This window comes from Myotis yumanensis, unplaced genomic scaffold (genome assembly GCF_028538775.1).
Source record: "Myotis yumanensis isolate MYYU_CA2020_CCGP unplaced genomic scaffold, mMyoYum1.0.hap1 SCAF_10, whole genome shotgun sequence".
In the NCBI taxonomy this organism is placed as follows: Eukaryota; Metazoa; Chordata; class Mammalia; order Chiroptera; family Vespertilionidae; genus Myotis; species Myotis yumanensis.
The window spans coordinates 4,634,085-4,649,987 of record NW_027223761.1 but is presented as its reverse complement, the minus strand read 5'-3'; the positions used below and the strand labels follow the sequence as shown (position 1 = coordinate 4,649,987).

General features: G+C 63.9%; 1 protein-coding gene across 2 annotated transcripts; it reads right to left on the bottom strand.

Annotated features, from left to right (window-relative positions):
• Positions 1 to 546: 546 nt before the first annotated feature.
• On the bottom strand, positions 547 to 13,873 carry SLC22A11 (solute carrier family 22 member 11). Of its 2 annotated transcripts, XM_070426426.1 has the most exons (10): positions 13,481 to 13,873; positions 12,068 to 12,171; positions 10,000 to 10,154; positions 9,731 to 9,899; positions 8,221 to 8,344; positions 6,204 to 6,319; positions 4,090 to 4,304; positions 3,103 to 3,211; positions 2,049 to 2,252; positions 547 to 889 (listed from the first exon to the last, which is right to left on the bottom strand). In XM_070426426.1, the coding sequence occupies exons 1-10, from the start codon at positions 13,871 to 13,873 to the stop codon at positions 826 to 828; spliced, it is 1,653 nt and encodes a 550-aa protein (XP_070282527.1). In that variant the 3' UTR covers positions 547 to 825. The 2 variants fall into 2 exon arrangements, with proteins under 2 accessions (XP_070282527.1, XP_070282528.1); XM_070426427.1 differs by lacking the exons at positions 3,103 to 3,211; positions 4,090 to 4,304.
• Positions 13,874 to 15,903: the final 2,030 nt, after the last annotated feature.

Genomic DNA, 15,903 nt, shown 5'->3' with positions numbered 1-15,903 from the left:
TAGTTTCCTGCCAACCTGTGACGTCACTCAAATCAGCCACGGCCCCTCCCGCAGGAACCTGAGCGCAGACACGGGCCAGCGGGGGAGGGGGAGCTAGCACGCCGTCCATTCACCTGTGAGGCCATCCCCATCACCACTCCCTCGCCCACAGGTGAATAGGAGGCCGTGGAAGCACCTCTTCTCCAGTGAACACACCCTTAGGGTGAGGGCTGGGCTGTGGCCGGGGCCGGACTTTCGCCCCCATGTGCCTCCTTCGCGGGCGCCCAGGCAGGACTGACCTGCGTGCCCACAGCGGGCGGCCCCTCTGTCTGTTGGCCTCTGGTCTGTGCTGAGATCCAGTAGCCCCGTCGCCCACCCTGGGAGGCAGGTTCCGGGATGGCTCCCATGTTACAGAGGAGGCCTCTAAGGGGTGGGGAGAGGTCGGCACCCAGGTCTGCCTGGCCCCTGCCCTGGTCTGTCCTGTGATCCACCCTGGAAGCTGGGGGAGGGGGAGGGGGAGGGAGGGTGTGAGAAACCTGCACAGCCAGGGTCTGTGTGGTGGTGGGGGGGGGGGGGGGGGGGCTGAGTGAAGGTGAGAAGCCGTGAGCCTGGCAGGGAGGGCGGGGGCTGTCTTGTTAATGGCGTGGACCTGGGGCAGCCCCGGGGCTCCTCCAGGCTGAGGCAGGTGGGGAGTCGGACCCGGGCAGGGACAGCCCGGATGGCCACCTGGCCCCGGCCACACCGAACCCTCCAGGCTGCCCGCGTGGCTTCCACCCTTGGGTTGGAGGTGAGGCGGGACCCTCCACGGGATCTTTGACCAAAGGGACTCCGGCGGCGGCGGGATTGCTAGAACCAGGTGCTTTCTGTAATGACCGCCTCTCGCCAGGTGCCCCCGGCTGCTGCTGACCTCCTGGAACGACCACAGAGAGACCGTGAGGGGCGGGGACGGCGGCTCCAGCTCCTGGGAGCGTGGAGGGCGGAACAGGGTCGGTGTTACGGGGGTGCAGCCCCTGAGGGATGAGGGTCCTGTGACCACCATATACCCCGAGCCTAGCACACGCCTGAGACAAGCGGCACACGCCGACGTGAACTAAGTCCCAGCGCCCGCTCCTCGGCTGGGCGTCCCCAGGCGTCCCATTGCCTCCCGTCCGTGGCCTGACAGTGACGCTGCACGTGGCAGCGCCTGGGGCTGTCGTCTGGGTTCAGTGAGAGGCTGTTACACATAGGCCGCCGGCACTGCTGTCACTATCACTGTCATCTGGCTTGGCCCCTGCTCTGCCCGAGGGCGCCCCATAACTCCCCTCCCCTGGACACCGCGGCCGCCCCCACAGAGTGCGGGCCGGGCCCTGGCTCGGAGCTTTCATACAGTGACTTTCTGTCGTTTTTCACACGCCTTTACAAGTGCGGCAGCAGACACATACAGGGATTCTGACTATAAAGCGTGGAGGAACGTTCCCTCGTTTCTAGTCTCTCCAAACACATACATGAGGGTGGCATGATTTGTTCCTGGAGGGCCCGAGAGAACCCACGCGCCTGCGGATCTGTGGGCCTGGAATGCTCTGTGGGAACCCCCCCCCCCCCCCCCCCGCCGGCCGCTGAGGCTGCCTCTCCATCAGTTTTGGGGGGAGGTTAGCCACACGCCCAGGTAGCAGGGACTCAGCTGCGGGCAGCCTGGCTGCAGAGCCGGCTCGGAACCATCCCGTGTTCCTGCCTAAGGACCTCGCTTTCTCCCTGTGAGACTCGAATAAGCCGCTTCCTCTCCTCTGTGTAAACACGGAGAGCCATCGATGGTCGCTCCCTCGCAGGGTTGTTGTCAAGATTAAATGGTTTCAGAAACCAGCCTGGCCGCCCTCTGTGCCGCTGCCCTGAGCCTGGTGTCACCGATGACAAGCCCAGCCCAGGCCCTGCCCTCCCACAAGGACGGCTCCCTGACCCGTGGCCACCACATCTGCCCGCCCAGCGACAGCGCTGCGAGGGGAGGCCCCGCCCACCCCGGGAAGCCCCGCCCCTCCCGGGAAGCCCCGCCCCTCCCGGGAAGCCCCGCCCCTCCCGGGCCAGGGGGCACTCACTGGTTCTCCAGGTCCTGGGTGGTGTCAGGCAGGGGGAGGCCCCGAGTCTCCGGGACGAAGGGTAGGACAAAACTGGAAACGATGAGGATGACCCCGTAGGTGAGGGGGGGCAGCAGGGGCAGAGCCTGGCGGGCCGTCATGATCAGGGGGCCGACCACAGCGCCCAGCCGCCCTGCCGACTGCAGGAAGCCGTCGGCCGTCATCCTGTGGACAGAGGGCGTGGCCCCAACCCTTGTCATAGCTGGCACTTTAGGGGGGATTTCCCCAAAGGGGGGCATTTGGCTGGGTCAGGAGGTGCCAGAGGAGGAAAAACTGGGCTAAGGGAGTTGCCCTCCTCAAGGTCTCCCTTAATGTCGCCTCCTCCATGGAGCCCACCTAGGTTGTCCCTTCCAGCATCCTTCTGGGCACTCTCTAGGGCAGGGCCCACTCCGTGCTGGTCTTAGGTGGTTGGGAGGCTTGCCTCAGGGCTCCTGCTAGGCCCTGCGTCCCAGCCTGCGCTTCTGTATAACATCAACAAGCTCGATCAATGCACATCCGACGAATGAACGGAAGGATGGACAAGCGAGTCTGCGAGCGCCAGGAGTGAGGGAACGCGCGCTGGGCTGGGAGTCAGGGAACGAGGGCCACCTGCCGTCTATCGAGGAAGTCCTTGGATTTGAGTCCTTAAGCCTCAGTTTACCCAACTGCCCAACGTGGGGGTGGTCTCACTTGGGACCACGGGTTTTCCGTGTCCCACGGAGCCTTGGTTCTGAGGGTAACTCTGCCGGGACAGGGAGGGGCAGGCGGTGGAGGAGGGGTCCCCACTGGACCAGGGCAGCTCTTGGCTCCCTCACCAGGTTCTGAGATTCTACCTGCACGGAGGGAAGGGCTGCTCTGAGGCCCTGGCTGAGGGCGGCCTTTGGGGGAGGACGCTGGGCCATGTGCTCAGCCCATGTTGGCAGCCGGTGCCCTCTGCCCTCTGCCGGGTATCCCTGGATGCCCAGCCCTCTGTGCCCTCCCCACTGGCCCTCTGGGTGCCCCTTTCTCGCCCCCCCGGCCTGGCAGCCCCGCCTACCGCACTGAGGTCGGGAAGAGCTCCGACTTGTAGACAGAGAAGCAGGTCAGGCACACGCCGAGGCAGCCCTTCCCCAGGACGGCGAAGGCGACACGCAGGCCCTGCCAGTCTGGGAGAGGGAAGGGAGACGGGTCTGCGGAGAGGGCCCGGCCAGCCTGGAGGGAGGCTGGGCTCCTCACAGGCCTCCCTGGGCCGGAAGCGGGTCGCTGGCAGGGCCAGGCCGCCAGGGCCAGACGGGACTCAGGGCAGGAGGACCTCATGGCAGTGGCCAGGGGGGTGCAAGGCGAGAACCCGGCCAGGTCTGGGATGGGGGAGCTGGCCGGCGGGTGTGCCTCTTGGCCCTGAGCGCCCTGGGTCCTTCCCGTGAAGGAGAGGGTCACGCGGGACCCAGGTACCCAGAATCCTTCTCACTGTCCCATCTGCCTGTGGGGGTCCTGGGGTCACAGAGAACCACGGGAACAGCAGGGTTCACGGAAGCCCAGGTCCAGGCTGCAGCCGCCCTGCCTCGCCCGGGGCCTCCTGAGCAAGAGAAGGGACGGGAGAGGCCTCCAGGCATCGTGCCTCGTGCAGGGAATCAGACCGGGCGCGGCAGCCGCTCGCTGTCTCCTGCTCCTGAGAGAGCCACACACTTGGCACCGTCCTGCCTCCTCCAGCGACCTCACGCCCGTCCCGCCTCCGGGCCCTTCTTCCCCTGCAGCTCCCGCCTCCGGCCCGAGGCTGGTCCAGCCCTGGCTCCCGCCCTCGCCAGCCTGACTTCCCCACTCTGACCCGCGATGTCCCTCGGGACACGGGCGGGCTGCTTGGGGACGGGATCCTGAGATGACATGGCAAAGGCTGCCACCGTAACAGACGGGCAGAGCTGGGGTGATGGGCCCGGCAGCCTCAGGGCTGGGAGGGGGGGAGGCCAGCGTGGTAAGTGCGGCCGTGGGCAGGCAGCAAGGACCCAGGCGGTCAGCGGGCCGTCTTCTCCCGCTGCCCTGGCCTCACCTGGTGGGACCAGCACGTTGGCCAGGATGGAGAGGCCTCCCAGGGCCTGGGCGCTGGCCAGGACCACGCGGCGGCCGAAGAACCTGAGCAAGACGTTGCTGGCGGCCCGGCCCAGGAAGTCCACGGCTCCGAAGAGGACCTGGAGGAGGAAGATGTCCCGCCCCAGGTTCTGCAGGTCGAAGACCAGCCCGTAGTAGGAGATCATGTGGGAGAAGCTGCAGGGCAAAGCCAGAGTCGGGGAGAGGCCCCTCCCACCCGCACAGCCAGCCCCGAGCACAGTCCCCCCCCCCCCCCGCCTCCCCCCACCCCGGGCTTGTCTCTGCCGGAGCTGGAGGGTCCTGTCAGTGCAGGGGGAAAGGGTGGGAAGGCCATGGCCGCCTCCGTTCCACGGCGGGGCCATGGCTAGGGGCCGGCTGGGCTCCTAGCCGCTATCAGATGGAGGCTTGACTGGCCAGGTGGCCAGGGCCCTGCGGTCAGCTGAGCTGCACCCCGTCCGGCTCCAGCGCCCCTGGCTTTGTTTCTGGAACCAGAGGCCGCTGCCCCTCTCGGTGGCCATTCTGTCTTTAAAGACGGGACTCAGGAGAGTAGGGCATCTCTGTGGGGCAGGCGGCTGGGCCCACCTTCAGGGTGAGAAGTGCATCCCCAGCCCTTGGCTGCTGCCTCCCAGCTGGGAGGGCACCCATGACAGGGGAGCCTGGCCAGAGGGACAATGCAGAAGGGCCACCCAGCCCCCAGGGGTGGCGTGGGCCTGGCTGTGAATGTGACAGGACTTCTCCCCTGCCCCCGCCCAGCCCCCCCTTGCCCAGTTGGTCTCCGCTGGCGGACCTCAGTCTGCTTGCGGGGGGAGGACACCCTGCCACGGCCTCTGAACCTACAGCAGCTGAATTTCCGGTTTGGAGATTGAATTTGGATCCACAAGTGGCCACGACGTGAACTTACTCTTGACCACTTTTCAAATCTGTCCCATCCCCGTTTCACCTGGACACTCCCCCACCCCACCCCCGCCCTCCTGCTGCCGGAAGGCTGTGCCCGCATCAGAGGCCGCCAGCGAAGCCGCCGCGATTCCGAGTCAGCGTCGGCGATGGGAGTGAGTGAAGGGGTCAGCGTCGGCGATGGGAGTGAGTGAAGGGGACGTGGCGCACGCACGGGGCTGGCACTGAGGGCCCAGGGCCTCAGCCCAGTCGCCGGCTCACAGCCACAGGAGCGGAGAGGCCCCAGCCTGCGCTGTGAACCCCGGAGGCTGCAGAGCGCCCCGGGAGCGCCCGGAAGCCTGGAGGCGGGAAGGAGACCTGGATGGTCCCTCTACGTCAGAAAGAAACGTGAACACACAAAAGCCTGCGGCCCGGCCTGTTCTAAGACGCAGCAAATGTTTGCCGTCATAACCCAGACACCGCGCATGTGGTCAAATACAGCATAAAACGGACGTTTCGTGACCGTCCGTTTTATTTCAAGAGGAGTCCCCATCGAATCCGACCCTCGCTTGTCAGCAAGCCCTCCTGGAAGCCACGTGAACGGCAATCGCTTCACTAAGGGGGCTGCTCTTGGTCCCCGGCGCCCTTGGGTGCCAAGACAGGGCCTGCTGGGCGGGGCGAGGCTTCCCTGCTCCACGCGGGCCCAGCAGGTGGACCTGGGAGAGGAGACGGCTGGGCCTGGCTCCAGTGCCTCTCGTCACCTCGGGCAAGTTACTGCCGCTGGGGGTGTAAATGCACTTATCTCACAGGGTTGGCCAGAGCAGTAAGCAGGTGCCCCAGGCACTCAGCCCGCTGGGGGTGAGTCCAATGCTGACAAGCAGGGGTCTGCTCCAGCCACCGCAGGGCCGGGGCTCCCGCCTGCCCTGTGCTCTCAGCCTGACCCCAGCCTCCCCCCGAGCTGGCCTCTTGTGGAGCTGGCCTCCAGACCGACCACATCTCCACGCACTGCCTCTCTCCTGCCTGCCAGTACCCTGCCTCCTGGGGGGCTGCCTGTCCCAGCCAGAAACGCACCCCAAGAGGCCTGCAGGGTGCAGGGGTGCCCCCTCCCGCCCCCCCTCCCGCCCCCCCCCCCCCCCCCCCGCACACAACACTCCCCCGCCCTCTGCAGCTCTGTGTCCCAGAGGGGAGGGGAGGGTGGCATACTTCACCACTAACAGACAGCAGCTTCTCCGGCGGAGAACGGGCACGCGGAACAGGTCCAGCACCGACTGGCGGGCCTTCGCCGAGGCCACCTCCTCCTCCATGCTGGACATCAGCACCTCCGGGGAGAACAGGCCACCGTGAGGACTGGGGCGGTGGCTGGCCCCACCCCCGTGCCCGAGAATGGTGTCGGGAGTGATGGGGGAGCCTGGCCTTGACTGCGGAGGCTGGAGAGCCCTAGGGGTGAGGGGGATGGGGACAGGCAGCGTTTGCCCTGCCTTCTGGCTGAGCTTCTTCTGCAGACCTGGCCACCCCCTCAGAACCAAGGAGAGTCTGTGTCCCAGCTCTGGCCCTCTGGGCAGTTACTGCACCAAGCCCACCTTCCCCATCATTCACCAAGGCTGGCATCAGGGCATGCCAGCCACACGGGCTCCCTGCACCCCAAGTGCCCATCCAGCCTCCTCCGGCACCTCTGAGCCCTGCCTGCCCTGTGCTCAGTTCAGTCCTGCTCAGCTCTAGCCTGCCTCCTCCTAGAAGCCTTCCCTGATCCTCCCGCCCCAGGGCATTTTGCCTCCCCTAATCTTTGGCTGCACACCCTCCACACCTGCTTCCTTGAGATAGCTCCCTTCAAATAAGAGATCCTGTTTCCCTAATACATGGAGGAGCCCATGAGGTGAGTGTGCAATATATGTGGATTGAGGTGGTGAATAATGAGGTGTGGTGACGTGGATATGTTGTTAATGGTTGTATTGTTATTGGTGGCGGTGGTGGTGGTGGTGGTGATAACAGTCATGATGGTGGTGAAGGTAATGGTGATGGTGTTGATGGTGTTTTGTAGAGATGCTGATGGTGATGTCAGTAATGGTATTGGTGATGCTAGTGGTGATGAAGATAAAGTTGATAGTGATGGTCTGCAGGTGATAGTGGAGTGTGGATAGTTGTAATGCTGTTGATGATGGTGTTGATATTATTATTGGTGGTAGTGATGGTAGTTGTGTTTGAGTAGAAATGATGATAGTGGTAATGATGGTGGGTATAGTGGAGGTGGTAACAGTGGTGATGATGGAGGTAACCATGTGGTGATGAGGATGGTAATGATGGTGATGATTTTGGCAACGGTGATGGTGCTGATTGTGGTGGTGGTGGTGATGGTGGTGGTGGTGGTGATGATGGTGGTGGTGGTGACGATGGTGGCAATGATGGTGGTGGCACTGGTAATGGTGGTGATGGTGATGATGGTGGCAATGGTGGTGGCGGTGGTGGTAATGGTGGCGGTGGTGGTGGCGATGTTGGTGGCAATGGTGGTGGTGGTGGTGGTGGTGATGGACGTGGTGGTGGTAATGATGGAGTTGGTGGTGGTGGTGATGATGGTGGTGGTGGTGGCGGTGATGGAGGTGGTGGTGATGGTGGTGGTCGTGGTGGTGGTCGTGGTGGTGGTGGTGATGGTGATGGTGGTGATGATGGAGGTGGTGGTGGTGGTGATTGTGGTGATGATGGTGGTGATGATAGAGACGGTGAAGGTGACGGTAATGGTGGTGATGGTGGTGATGATGGAGGTGGTGGTGATGGTGGTGGTCGTGATGATGGTGGTGATGCTGGTGTTTTGTAGAGGTGGTGATGGTATGGGGGTGTTGATGGTGGTGGTGGTTGTGGTGGTGGTGATGATGGTGATGATGATAAAGACAGTGAAGGTGACAGTAATGGTGGTGATGCTGGTGTTTTGTAGAGGTGGTGATGGTGGTGATGATGGAGGTGGTGGTGGTGATGGTGGTGGTCGTGGTGGTGATGATGGAGGTGGTGGTGATGGTGATGGTGGTGGTGATAGTGGTGATGATAGAGACGGTGAAGGTGACAGTAATGGTGGTGATGCTGGTGTTTTGTAGAAGTGGTGAGGGTATGGTGGTGTTGATGGCAGTGGTGTGTGGGCAGTGGTGAAGTTGGTGGTAATACTGATAAGACCTCGGTGGGTGCCCTTCCCAGCCATGCCCCACACTCTGGGTCACCAACAGCAGCATCTCACCTCTATGGTCAGGGCCTTTTTGGCTTCCTTGTGGCCGTTTATCCTGGCCACCTTTTTGAGTTCCTGAAGCGCTCGTTCTGGTTTGCCGGTGATGATGAGCCAGCGTGCGGACTCCGGCAGCCACCTGTTAAAGAAGTGGGCGCTGCTGGGCCTCTGCTCCTTTCACGCAGGCCGGGCACTCCCCCAGTCGGGGGGCGGCAGACCTTCCCACTGCCGTGGTGGGCGTGAGAAGGCAGCCACGTCTCCACTGCTAATGCCGGGCCGGGCGGCGCAGCCCCTGATGGTTTCAGACGAGCCCTGACGCCTGGCCACCTCTCTCCCAGGCCCACTCCATCTGGCTTCCTGGCTGCCAGGATCCTGCCCATCTGAGCACTGGGCACGGCCAGCACACAGGCTGCCCGGGCCTGGGTGATCCTGGGCTGTTTCTTTCTTTTTTTTTTTCTGGGGCATTTCTATGGCAGAAAGCGTACGTCATGCTGAATTTAAAAGCAAGCAGCAAACAAAAAACACACAGCACACATCTAGAACATTCCCCGTCAGAAGAGAATGGTTTTATACGTGAGTCTGCTTCTTCCCAGCGTCAGGGCAGATGGGCAGGGAGAGGGTCTCCCTGGTGAAGGGGCAGAGCCTTCCCAGCCACAGGCTCTCAGCCCTGTTTGCAGTCAGCCTGCCTGGGTGCCAGGCCTGCCTCTGGCACTCACATGTGTGGCCTCGGGCAGGTCTCTGGACCTCTGTCTGGGGCCTCAGCCCCTCATTGGCGTTACCAACAGCACCCAGGACGCCCCTCAGTGCGATGGGGGGGGGGGGGGTGCTGCTGAATTAGTGTAATTATGGGCTGTCTTCCTTGTTGCTACCGAGCCTGTTGATGCAACAAAACTCCATGTGGTCAGTGGCTGTATTTGCTGCTGTGGCCGCAGTGCCTACAGCCATGTCTGGCACGGGTGGGAGCGAGGTAAACATTTGAGAAGAAATGAAGGAGCCCTTAGGACTCGCTACACCCCAGACTAGACGTACCTGGGCCCAGGTGAGCTCCACACTGACTCATGGGCACAGAGAACCTGTGGGGACCTGAACTTGTGTTTGGTCCTGCATCTCCCCCCGCCCGGCCCCCCCGCCCAGCCCCCCGCTCACCAACCCCAGCAGGTGTTTGCAGACCCCAGGGATTTTTGTGGCACCAACATAATAGTGAGGATGAACCTTCCCGTATCTGATGCCAGTCCTCACTGACACGGATGCCACAGGCACAACAGGTGACGTGGGCGAGTGTGTGGGGGGAGGGGAGGGCGCGATGATGCCAATGTGTGGGATGGGGCCCTCGGACCTCTGGCTGAAATGCCCTGAAACTCTGAGACCCAGACCGTCTCTCACTAGCCAGGGCTCTCCTCACATCACTCCCTTCCAAGGCTCTCAGCGTTTTGGAACCCACGGCCAGCCAGGGAGCTGGGGTTGTGGGTCCCCCTCCCGTTCAGCGATGCTCTCCCCAAGGGAAAAGGCCCCACACTGTACCTACAAGGATATCAGGAAGATGGCAAAGAAGGGCGTCGACGTGGCCAGATGGAGGGCTCGCCAGTCCCGCAGGGCGAAGGCCAGACCACCCAGGACCATCTGGCCTGTGCAGTAGGTGCATCCCAGGATCGTCATGGTGACCGCCCTCCTGCGGGTCGTGGTCCACTCCACCACTGAAAGGCGAGGGAGGGGCAGGTGAGGGCCCGAGCGGTGGCCTTGAGCCCCACCCTCCCCTCCTCCCAGGACAGGAGGTGGGCCGAGCCGGTGACTCACGGAGCGTCGTCGAGGTCAGGATGATGCCGGCCAATCCGAAAGCATTCAGAAACCGGAGGCCACAATAGACGAGGAAATTGGGGGCAAAGATGGCGCTGGTGTTGGCCAGGGCCACCTGTAGGCAGCACCAGCTCAGCATGGACTTCCGCCCAAACCTGTTTGGGGAGAAGCAGAGCGGGGCCTGGAGAGGGCCCTGGGACATGGAGGAATGAGGGGGGCCTGCGGGAGCCGCATGTGCCCCTGCCAGTGCAGGCAGCACCTCCTCGGAACCCAGGGGGCCTGCGGGAGCCGCATGTGCCCATGCCAGTGCAGGCGGCACCTCCTCAGAACCCAGGGGGCCTGCGGGAGCCGCATGTGCCCATGCCAGTGCAGGCGGCACCTCCTCAGAACCCAGGGGGCCTGCGGGAGCCGCATGTGCCCATGCCAGTGCAGGCGGCACCTCCTCAGAACCCAGGGGGCCTGCGGGAGCCGCATGTGCCCATGCCAGTGCAGGCGGCACCTCCTCCTCAGAACCCAGGGGGCCTGCGGGAGCCCCATGTGTCCATGCCAGTGCAGGCGGCACCCCCTCGGAACCCAGGAGCACATGCGACTGCGTGACACAGAAACAGCAGCGCCTGCTCTCAGCAGGCAGCATAGCCTCACTGTCAAGAAAGGACTTTGGGCCCTGGCTGGGTAGCCTGGTGGTTAGAGCATTGTCCCAATATGCCAAGGTTGTGGGTTCAATGCCCAGTCAGGGTACACACAAGAATTAACCAGTGAATGCATAAATAAGTGAAACAACAAATCTCTCTCTCTCTCTCTCTTTTCTCTCTCTCAAATCAATAATTTTTTTAATGTAAAATTATGAAAAAAAAAAGAGAGAATGGGTTTGAATCCTGCTCTGCCCCTCCTGGGTAACCTTGAACTCATGACTCAATGTCTCGGAGCCTCAGTTTGCCCATCTGTAAAATGGAGGCATTCACCATGACATGCTTGTAGGGCTGCTGTGAAAATCAAGACACTGAGCGAAGGGACTGAAGCTGAGCAGAGGGGCCCTGGGCAAGCCGGCCAGCTAGCTCCCCGCCTGTCTGTGCTGGTGACAGGGGCTCCCAGGAGACGACCCACACCCCTGGAGGGGCCTCCGCCCGGTGTCCACACGCTCACGGGGGCTGAGCCCGGGGCCTGCCAGCCTGAACCGCTGCCTGCGTCCAGCTGAGCGCGTGTTCGATGGGAGAGAGGAGGGCAGGCCTGGGCCCTGCCTGTCTGAGCAGCACCCGGGGCAACAGCACCCGGTGACGTCCGAGGCCACACCGGCTCTGACCCGGCTCACAGGGACCTCGGACCATGGCCCTGTGGAGGGAGCAGAGGCTGCACGCCCTCCCGGAGGCTCGGCTCCCGCCAGGCCCACAGGGAGCCACAGCACAAGGCCAGCATTGTGCCAGCTCGGCCCAAGCTCCACGTGATTCACTCACTATGATAACCAGCAACCCCAGGGCAGGGGCCGGTCCCCCTCACAGGAGGACCCGCTCAGAAGCGAGGACGCGAGAGCGGGAATGGGGACTCAGCGGTGGGACCACAGGGCTGGCGCCCGGGGCCAGAGCTGGGAAACCCTTCCTCCACTTATGACGCTATCACTGAGCCACTGGCGGCACTGGGGACGCCCCACCCAAGCCCCTGCCTTCTCGGAGCGACGTCTGGTGGGGACACGATTCATGGTGGTGCCGCAGAGGGGGCTCCACTGAGGGTGGGGCAGGATCGCAGCTCGGCCAGCCTGGAAGGCCCTCTGAGGAGGAGCCTGGAGCCGAGGCCTGCGTGCTGGGCACCAAGCAGAGGAGTCCCCTCTCAGGGACCATGAACCCTCTCGTGACATCTCTGTACCTCTGCCCGCCTCTGCATATGCACACACGTGCGCACACACACACACATGCATGCACACATGCACACCCGCACACATGCATGCACACATGCACACACTGACGTGCACACACACCTACGTGCACGCACATGCACGCACATGCATGCACGCCCCCCCACACGCACGCACTCCATGCTCATCCCCCGAAGGCGCCAGCAGGAGGAGGAGACTCACCAGCAGGAGAGGAGGCCCCAGGCCAAGGCGCCCAGCAGGTTCCCGGCCATGAAGACAGCCTGGCCCACGGGCTTCAGGCCCTGGCGGCCGCACACCAGGCCCCACTGGAAGGGAAGGAGATGTGCCAGCCGCTCGGGGCGAGGACGAGCGGAGTCGGTGACAAGGGAGGCCCAGCCGGGAGCTCCTAGCAAGGACCGCCTGCTCAGCCGGGTCCCGCGGGTTCAGCCGCCCACCCTGGGGCCCCATCCCTGGGGCCGGTGTGCGGGCCGCCGGCCTCACTCTGCTCGCAGCCACCGCGTGGCACAATGTGCCAGGGCCTTGCGTCGGAGCGGGGAGGCCCCTCGGAGTGGACGGTGTGGGCCTGGGGGTTAAGCCACAGCTCAGTGCTGGCTGCTGGCTGCTGGCTGGGACGGGCGGGTGAGCTCCTGCACCTCGGAGCCTGGTTCCTCGTCCGGAAATGGGGCTACGGCTGCTTCTCACAGGCTGTGCCTCCGGCCCAGGGCCGGCACCCACCCCTGACCTCTGACCCCGCCCTGCCCCTCCCGGTCAGTCCTTTACAGGAGCCTGACAGCTGAGCTCCTGTCTTTCTCTGGGGTGACGGGGTGACGGCAGCAGGAGCCCCGTCCCCAAGGGGCATGGTCCACCTGCAAAGTGACCTCCGGAAACCGCAATCAGGCCGCAGCACTGCCTGCCCCAGAGCTTCAGCGACGTTCCCCACAAACCCCCCCCCCTGCCTCCCCCACCTCCCCCACGTGGCTCTGTCCTCCGCTCAGGGAGCAGCACCCTCCTGCTCCCTCAAGACCCCCACGGCTCCCACTCAGACCTCAGCCTGGACCAGGCTGCCCCACGTCCACGTGGCTGATTCCTCCCCTTGTAACCCAGGTCTCACCTGCAATGTGCCCTCTTCAGAGAGGCCTTCCCGTTGCCTGTCCCTTCCCCTCGCAGGGCCTGCCTGTCTCCTTGGCGCTCACTCACAACACAGGCGGGACAGGAGAGGGACCGGGAACCAGGTTCCGGCCCCCAACGGCCTGATGCTTTAGCTGTGTGTCCTGGGGCAGGTCACTACACCTCTCTGTGCTTCTGTTTGGTCCTCTACTAAATGGGGAAATAACACGACCCAGCCCGTGAGAGCACAGTGAGGGTGTGCGACAGGGAGAGCACTGGAACCACCTGCCACGGCACAGGCGAAAGGTGAAGGTTTGCTACGCTGTTACCAAGGGTTTAAATGTTGACTGATTCTGAATCCGCCAACAGAATGTACGATCCTAAGGCTCCTGTTGGGCCTGTGGCCCTGGCCCCACATCAGAATCGGCCGTGAGCAAGTTGAGGGAGTGGCATGTTGTTTCAGTGCAGGTGGACGGCCGGCCCTGGGAGGCCGGAAGAAGGAAAGCTATGGGGGGTGGGGGGCCTTACCTCGGCCACGACGGTGGAGGTGAAGGTGCTGCGGTCGTAGACCCAGCCGTCCACGCACAGCTCCGTGGCAGCCTCGCTCCAGTTGGCAGCTGTGGCGTTGGGCGCCAGGAGCTGCCACTGTGGGTGGCGGAAGCGGCGACACTGCTGGGGCTCCTGGTCGGGGCCCCGTGGGATGGAAATGAGCAGAAGGGCCTCGCGTGTGAGGTTCGTCGGGGCCTCAGGGCTGCTGTCCAGCATGCGGGCCCAGCAGCGGTGGCGCGGGGTGGCCGCCGAGAAGTTGTCCAGGAGCATGTGGGAGGGCAGGAAGACGGAGGCGAGGAGGAGGGTGAGCACCTGCAGGGTCTGAAAGAGGCCCACGCCCCCAGCTCGCTCCAGGAGCTCCGAGAACGCCATGGCCAGAGCGGCCGGCGCCCCGGCAGCTCTCCTGGGTGTGGGGGTCAGGGAGCCTGAGTGTCCGGCCTGCTGCCCGGAACCTCTGGCGAGCACCGGCCCCCGGGCCCGGATCTGCCTCGATCACCTCTCCGCACAGTCGAGTCCGTCCCGAGGTGACCCCGACGCGCCGTTACCCCCGTTTCTAGGAGAGACGCACGGAAGCCCCACGCTCCGCAGAGGGGACACTGTGCCGGGCTGCCTGGGCGCCTGGCTCTCCAACACGGAGTGAAAGGTCAGGTCAATTTTTAAAAGATAATAAGATGCAACGCCCGGTGTTACTGAGTGGCCTCGTGGAGGAATCTCCACCGGGCGCTGCCTCGGTTAAAGATCAACCTCCACGCAGCTCCTGGGTGAGAAAGTGCTCGGCAGCCCCCGCGGGCGGCTCCCCGTGTTCCTGAATCTTAAACTCCGCACGTGACCCTTTAAATCAGGAAACGTCGGCCTAACCTTCACCATTTCAGCCATCGCCAAAGCACGGAGGGGAGGACGGGGCAGGGCCCTCCTGGCTGGACTCGGAGGAGGCAGGGTGGGGTGGGGGTGGGGGTGGGGTCGGGGCTGGAGGAGGGCCCGCGCTGGGCCAGCCTCTCCTTACCTGTTGCCGCCTGCCAGGCAGCACTGGGAGCCCAGCTCGAAGGCCGCACTATTCTGGGACGCTTCTATTTTGAGGTTCAGGTTGCCTTAATTAGATTGTAAGCTGGGGTGGGGGGCGGGCATGGCTACAAGTTCCTGGTGTCCGTGGAAGCCCCTCTGTGGGACCTGGAGCACGGCAGGCGTGCAGGCCGGGAAGGAGTAAACACGCCCCCTGGGCCCAGTGTCTCAGGCCGCCCGTGTGGTGTGAGGAGGCGTGAAGCCAGCCTGGGCCCCGCCCTTCACGGGGGCTGCTGTGTGCCCTGCTGTGTGCGCTGCTGTGTGCCCTGCTGTGCTGTGTGCCCTGCTCTGCTGTGTGCCCTGCTGTGTGCCCTGCTGTGTGCGCTGCTGTGTGCCCTGCTGTGCTGTGTGCCCTGCTCTGCTGTGTGCCCTGCTGTGTGCGCTGCTGTGTGCCCTGCTGTGCTGTGTGCCCTGCTCTGCTGTGTGCCCTGCTGTGCTGTGTGCCCTGCTGTGCTGTGTGCCCTGCTCTGCTGTGTGCCCTGCTGTGTGCCCTGCTGTGCTGTGTGCCCTGCTGTGCTGTGTGCCCTGCTGTGTGCCCTGCTGTGTGCCCTGCTCTGCTGTGTGCGCTGCCCTGCTGTGTGCCCTGCTGTGTGCCCTGCTCTGCTGTGTGCCCTGCTGTGTGCCCTGCTGTGTGCGCTGCTCTGCTGTGTGCGCTGCTCTGCTGTGTGCCCTGCTGTGTACCCTGCTGTGTGCCCTGCTGTGTGCTCTGCTGTGTGCCCTGCTGTGTGCCCTGCTGTGTGCCCTGCTCTGCTGTGTGCCCTGCTGTGTGCTCTGTGTGCCCTGCTGTGTGCCCTGCTGTGTGCCCTGCTCTGCTGTGTGCCCTGCTGTGTGCCCTGCTGTGTGCTCTGCTGTGTGCCCTGCTGTGTGCCCTGCTGTGTGCTCTGCTGTGTGCCCTGCTCTGCTGTGTGCCCTGCTGTGTGCTCTGCTGTGTGCTCTGCTGTGTGCCCTGCTGTGTGCCCTGCTGTGTGCGCTGCTCTGCTGTGTGCGCTGCTCTGCTGTGTGCCCTGCTGTGTGCCCTGCTGTGTGCCCTGCTGTGTGCGCTGCTCTGCTGTGTGCGCTGCTCTGCTGTGTGCCCTGCTGTGTGCCCTGCTGTGTACCCTGCTGTGTACCCTGCTGTGTGCTCTGCTGTGTGCCCTGCTGTGTGCCCTGCTGTGTGCCCTGCTCTGCTGTGTGCCCTGCTGTGTGCTCTGTGTGCCCTGCTCTGCTGTGTGCCCTGCTGTGTGCCCTGCTGTGTGCTCTGCTGTGTGCCCTGCTGTGTGCCCTGCTGTGTGCTCTGCTGTGTGCCCTGCTCTGCTGTGTGCTCTGCTGTGTGCCCTGCTCTGCTGTGTGCCCTGCTGTGTGCT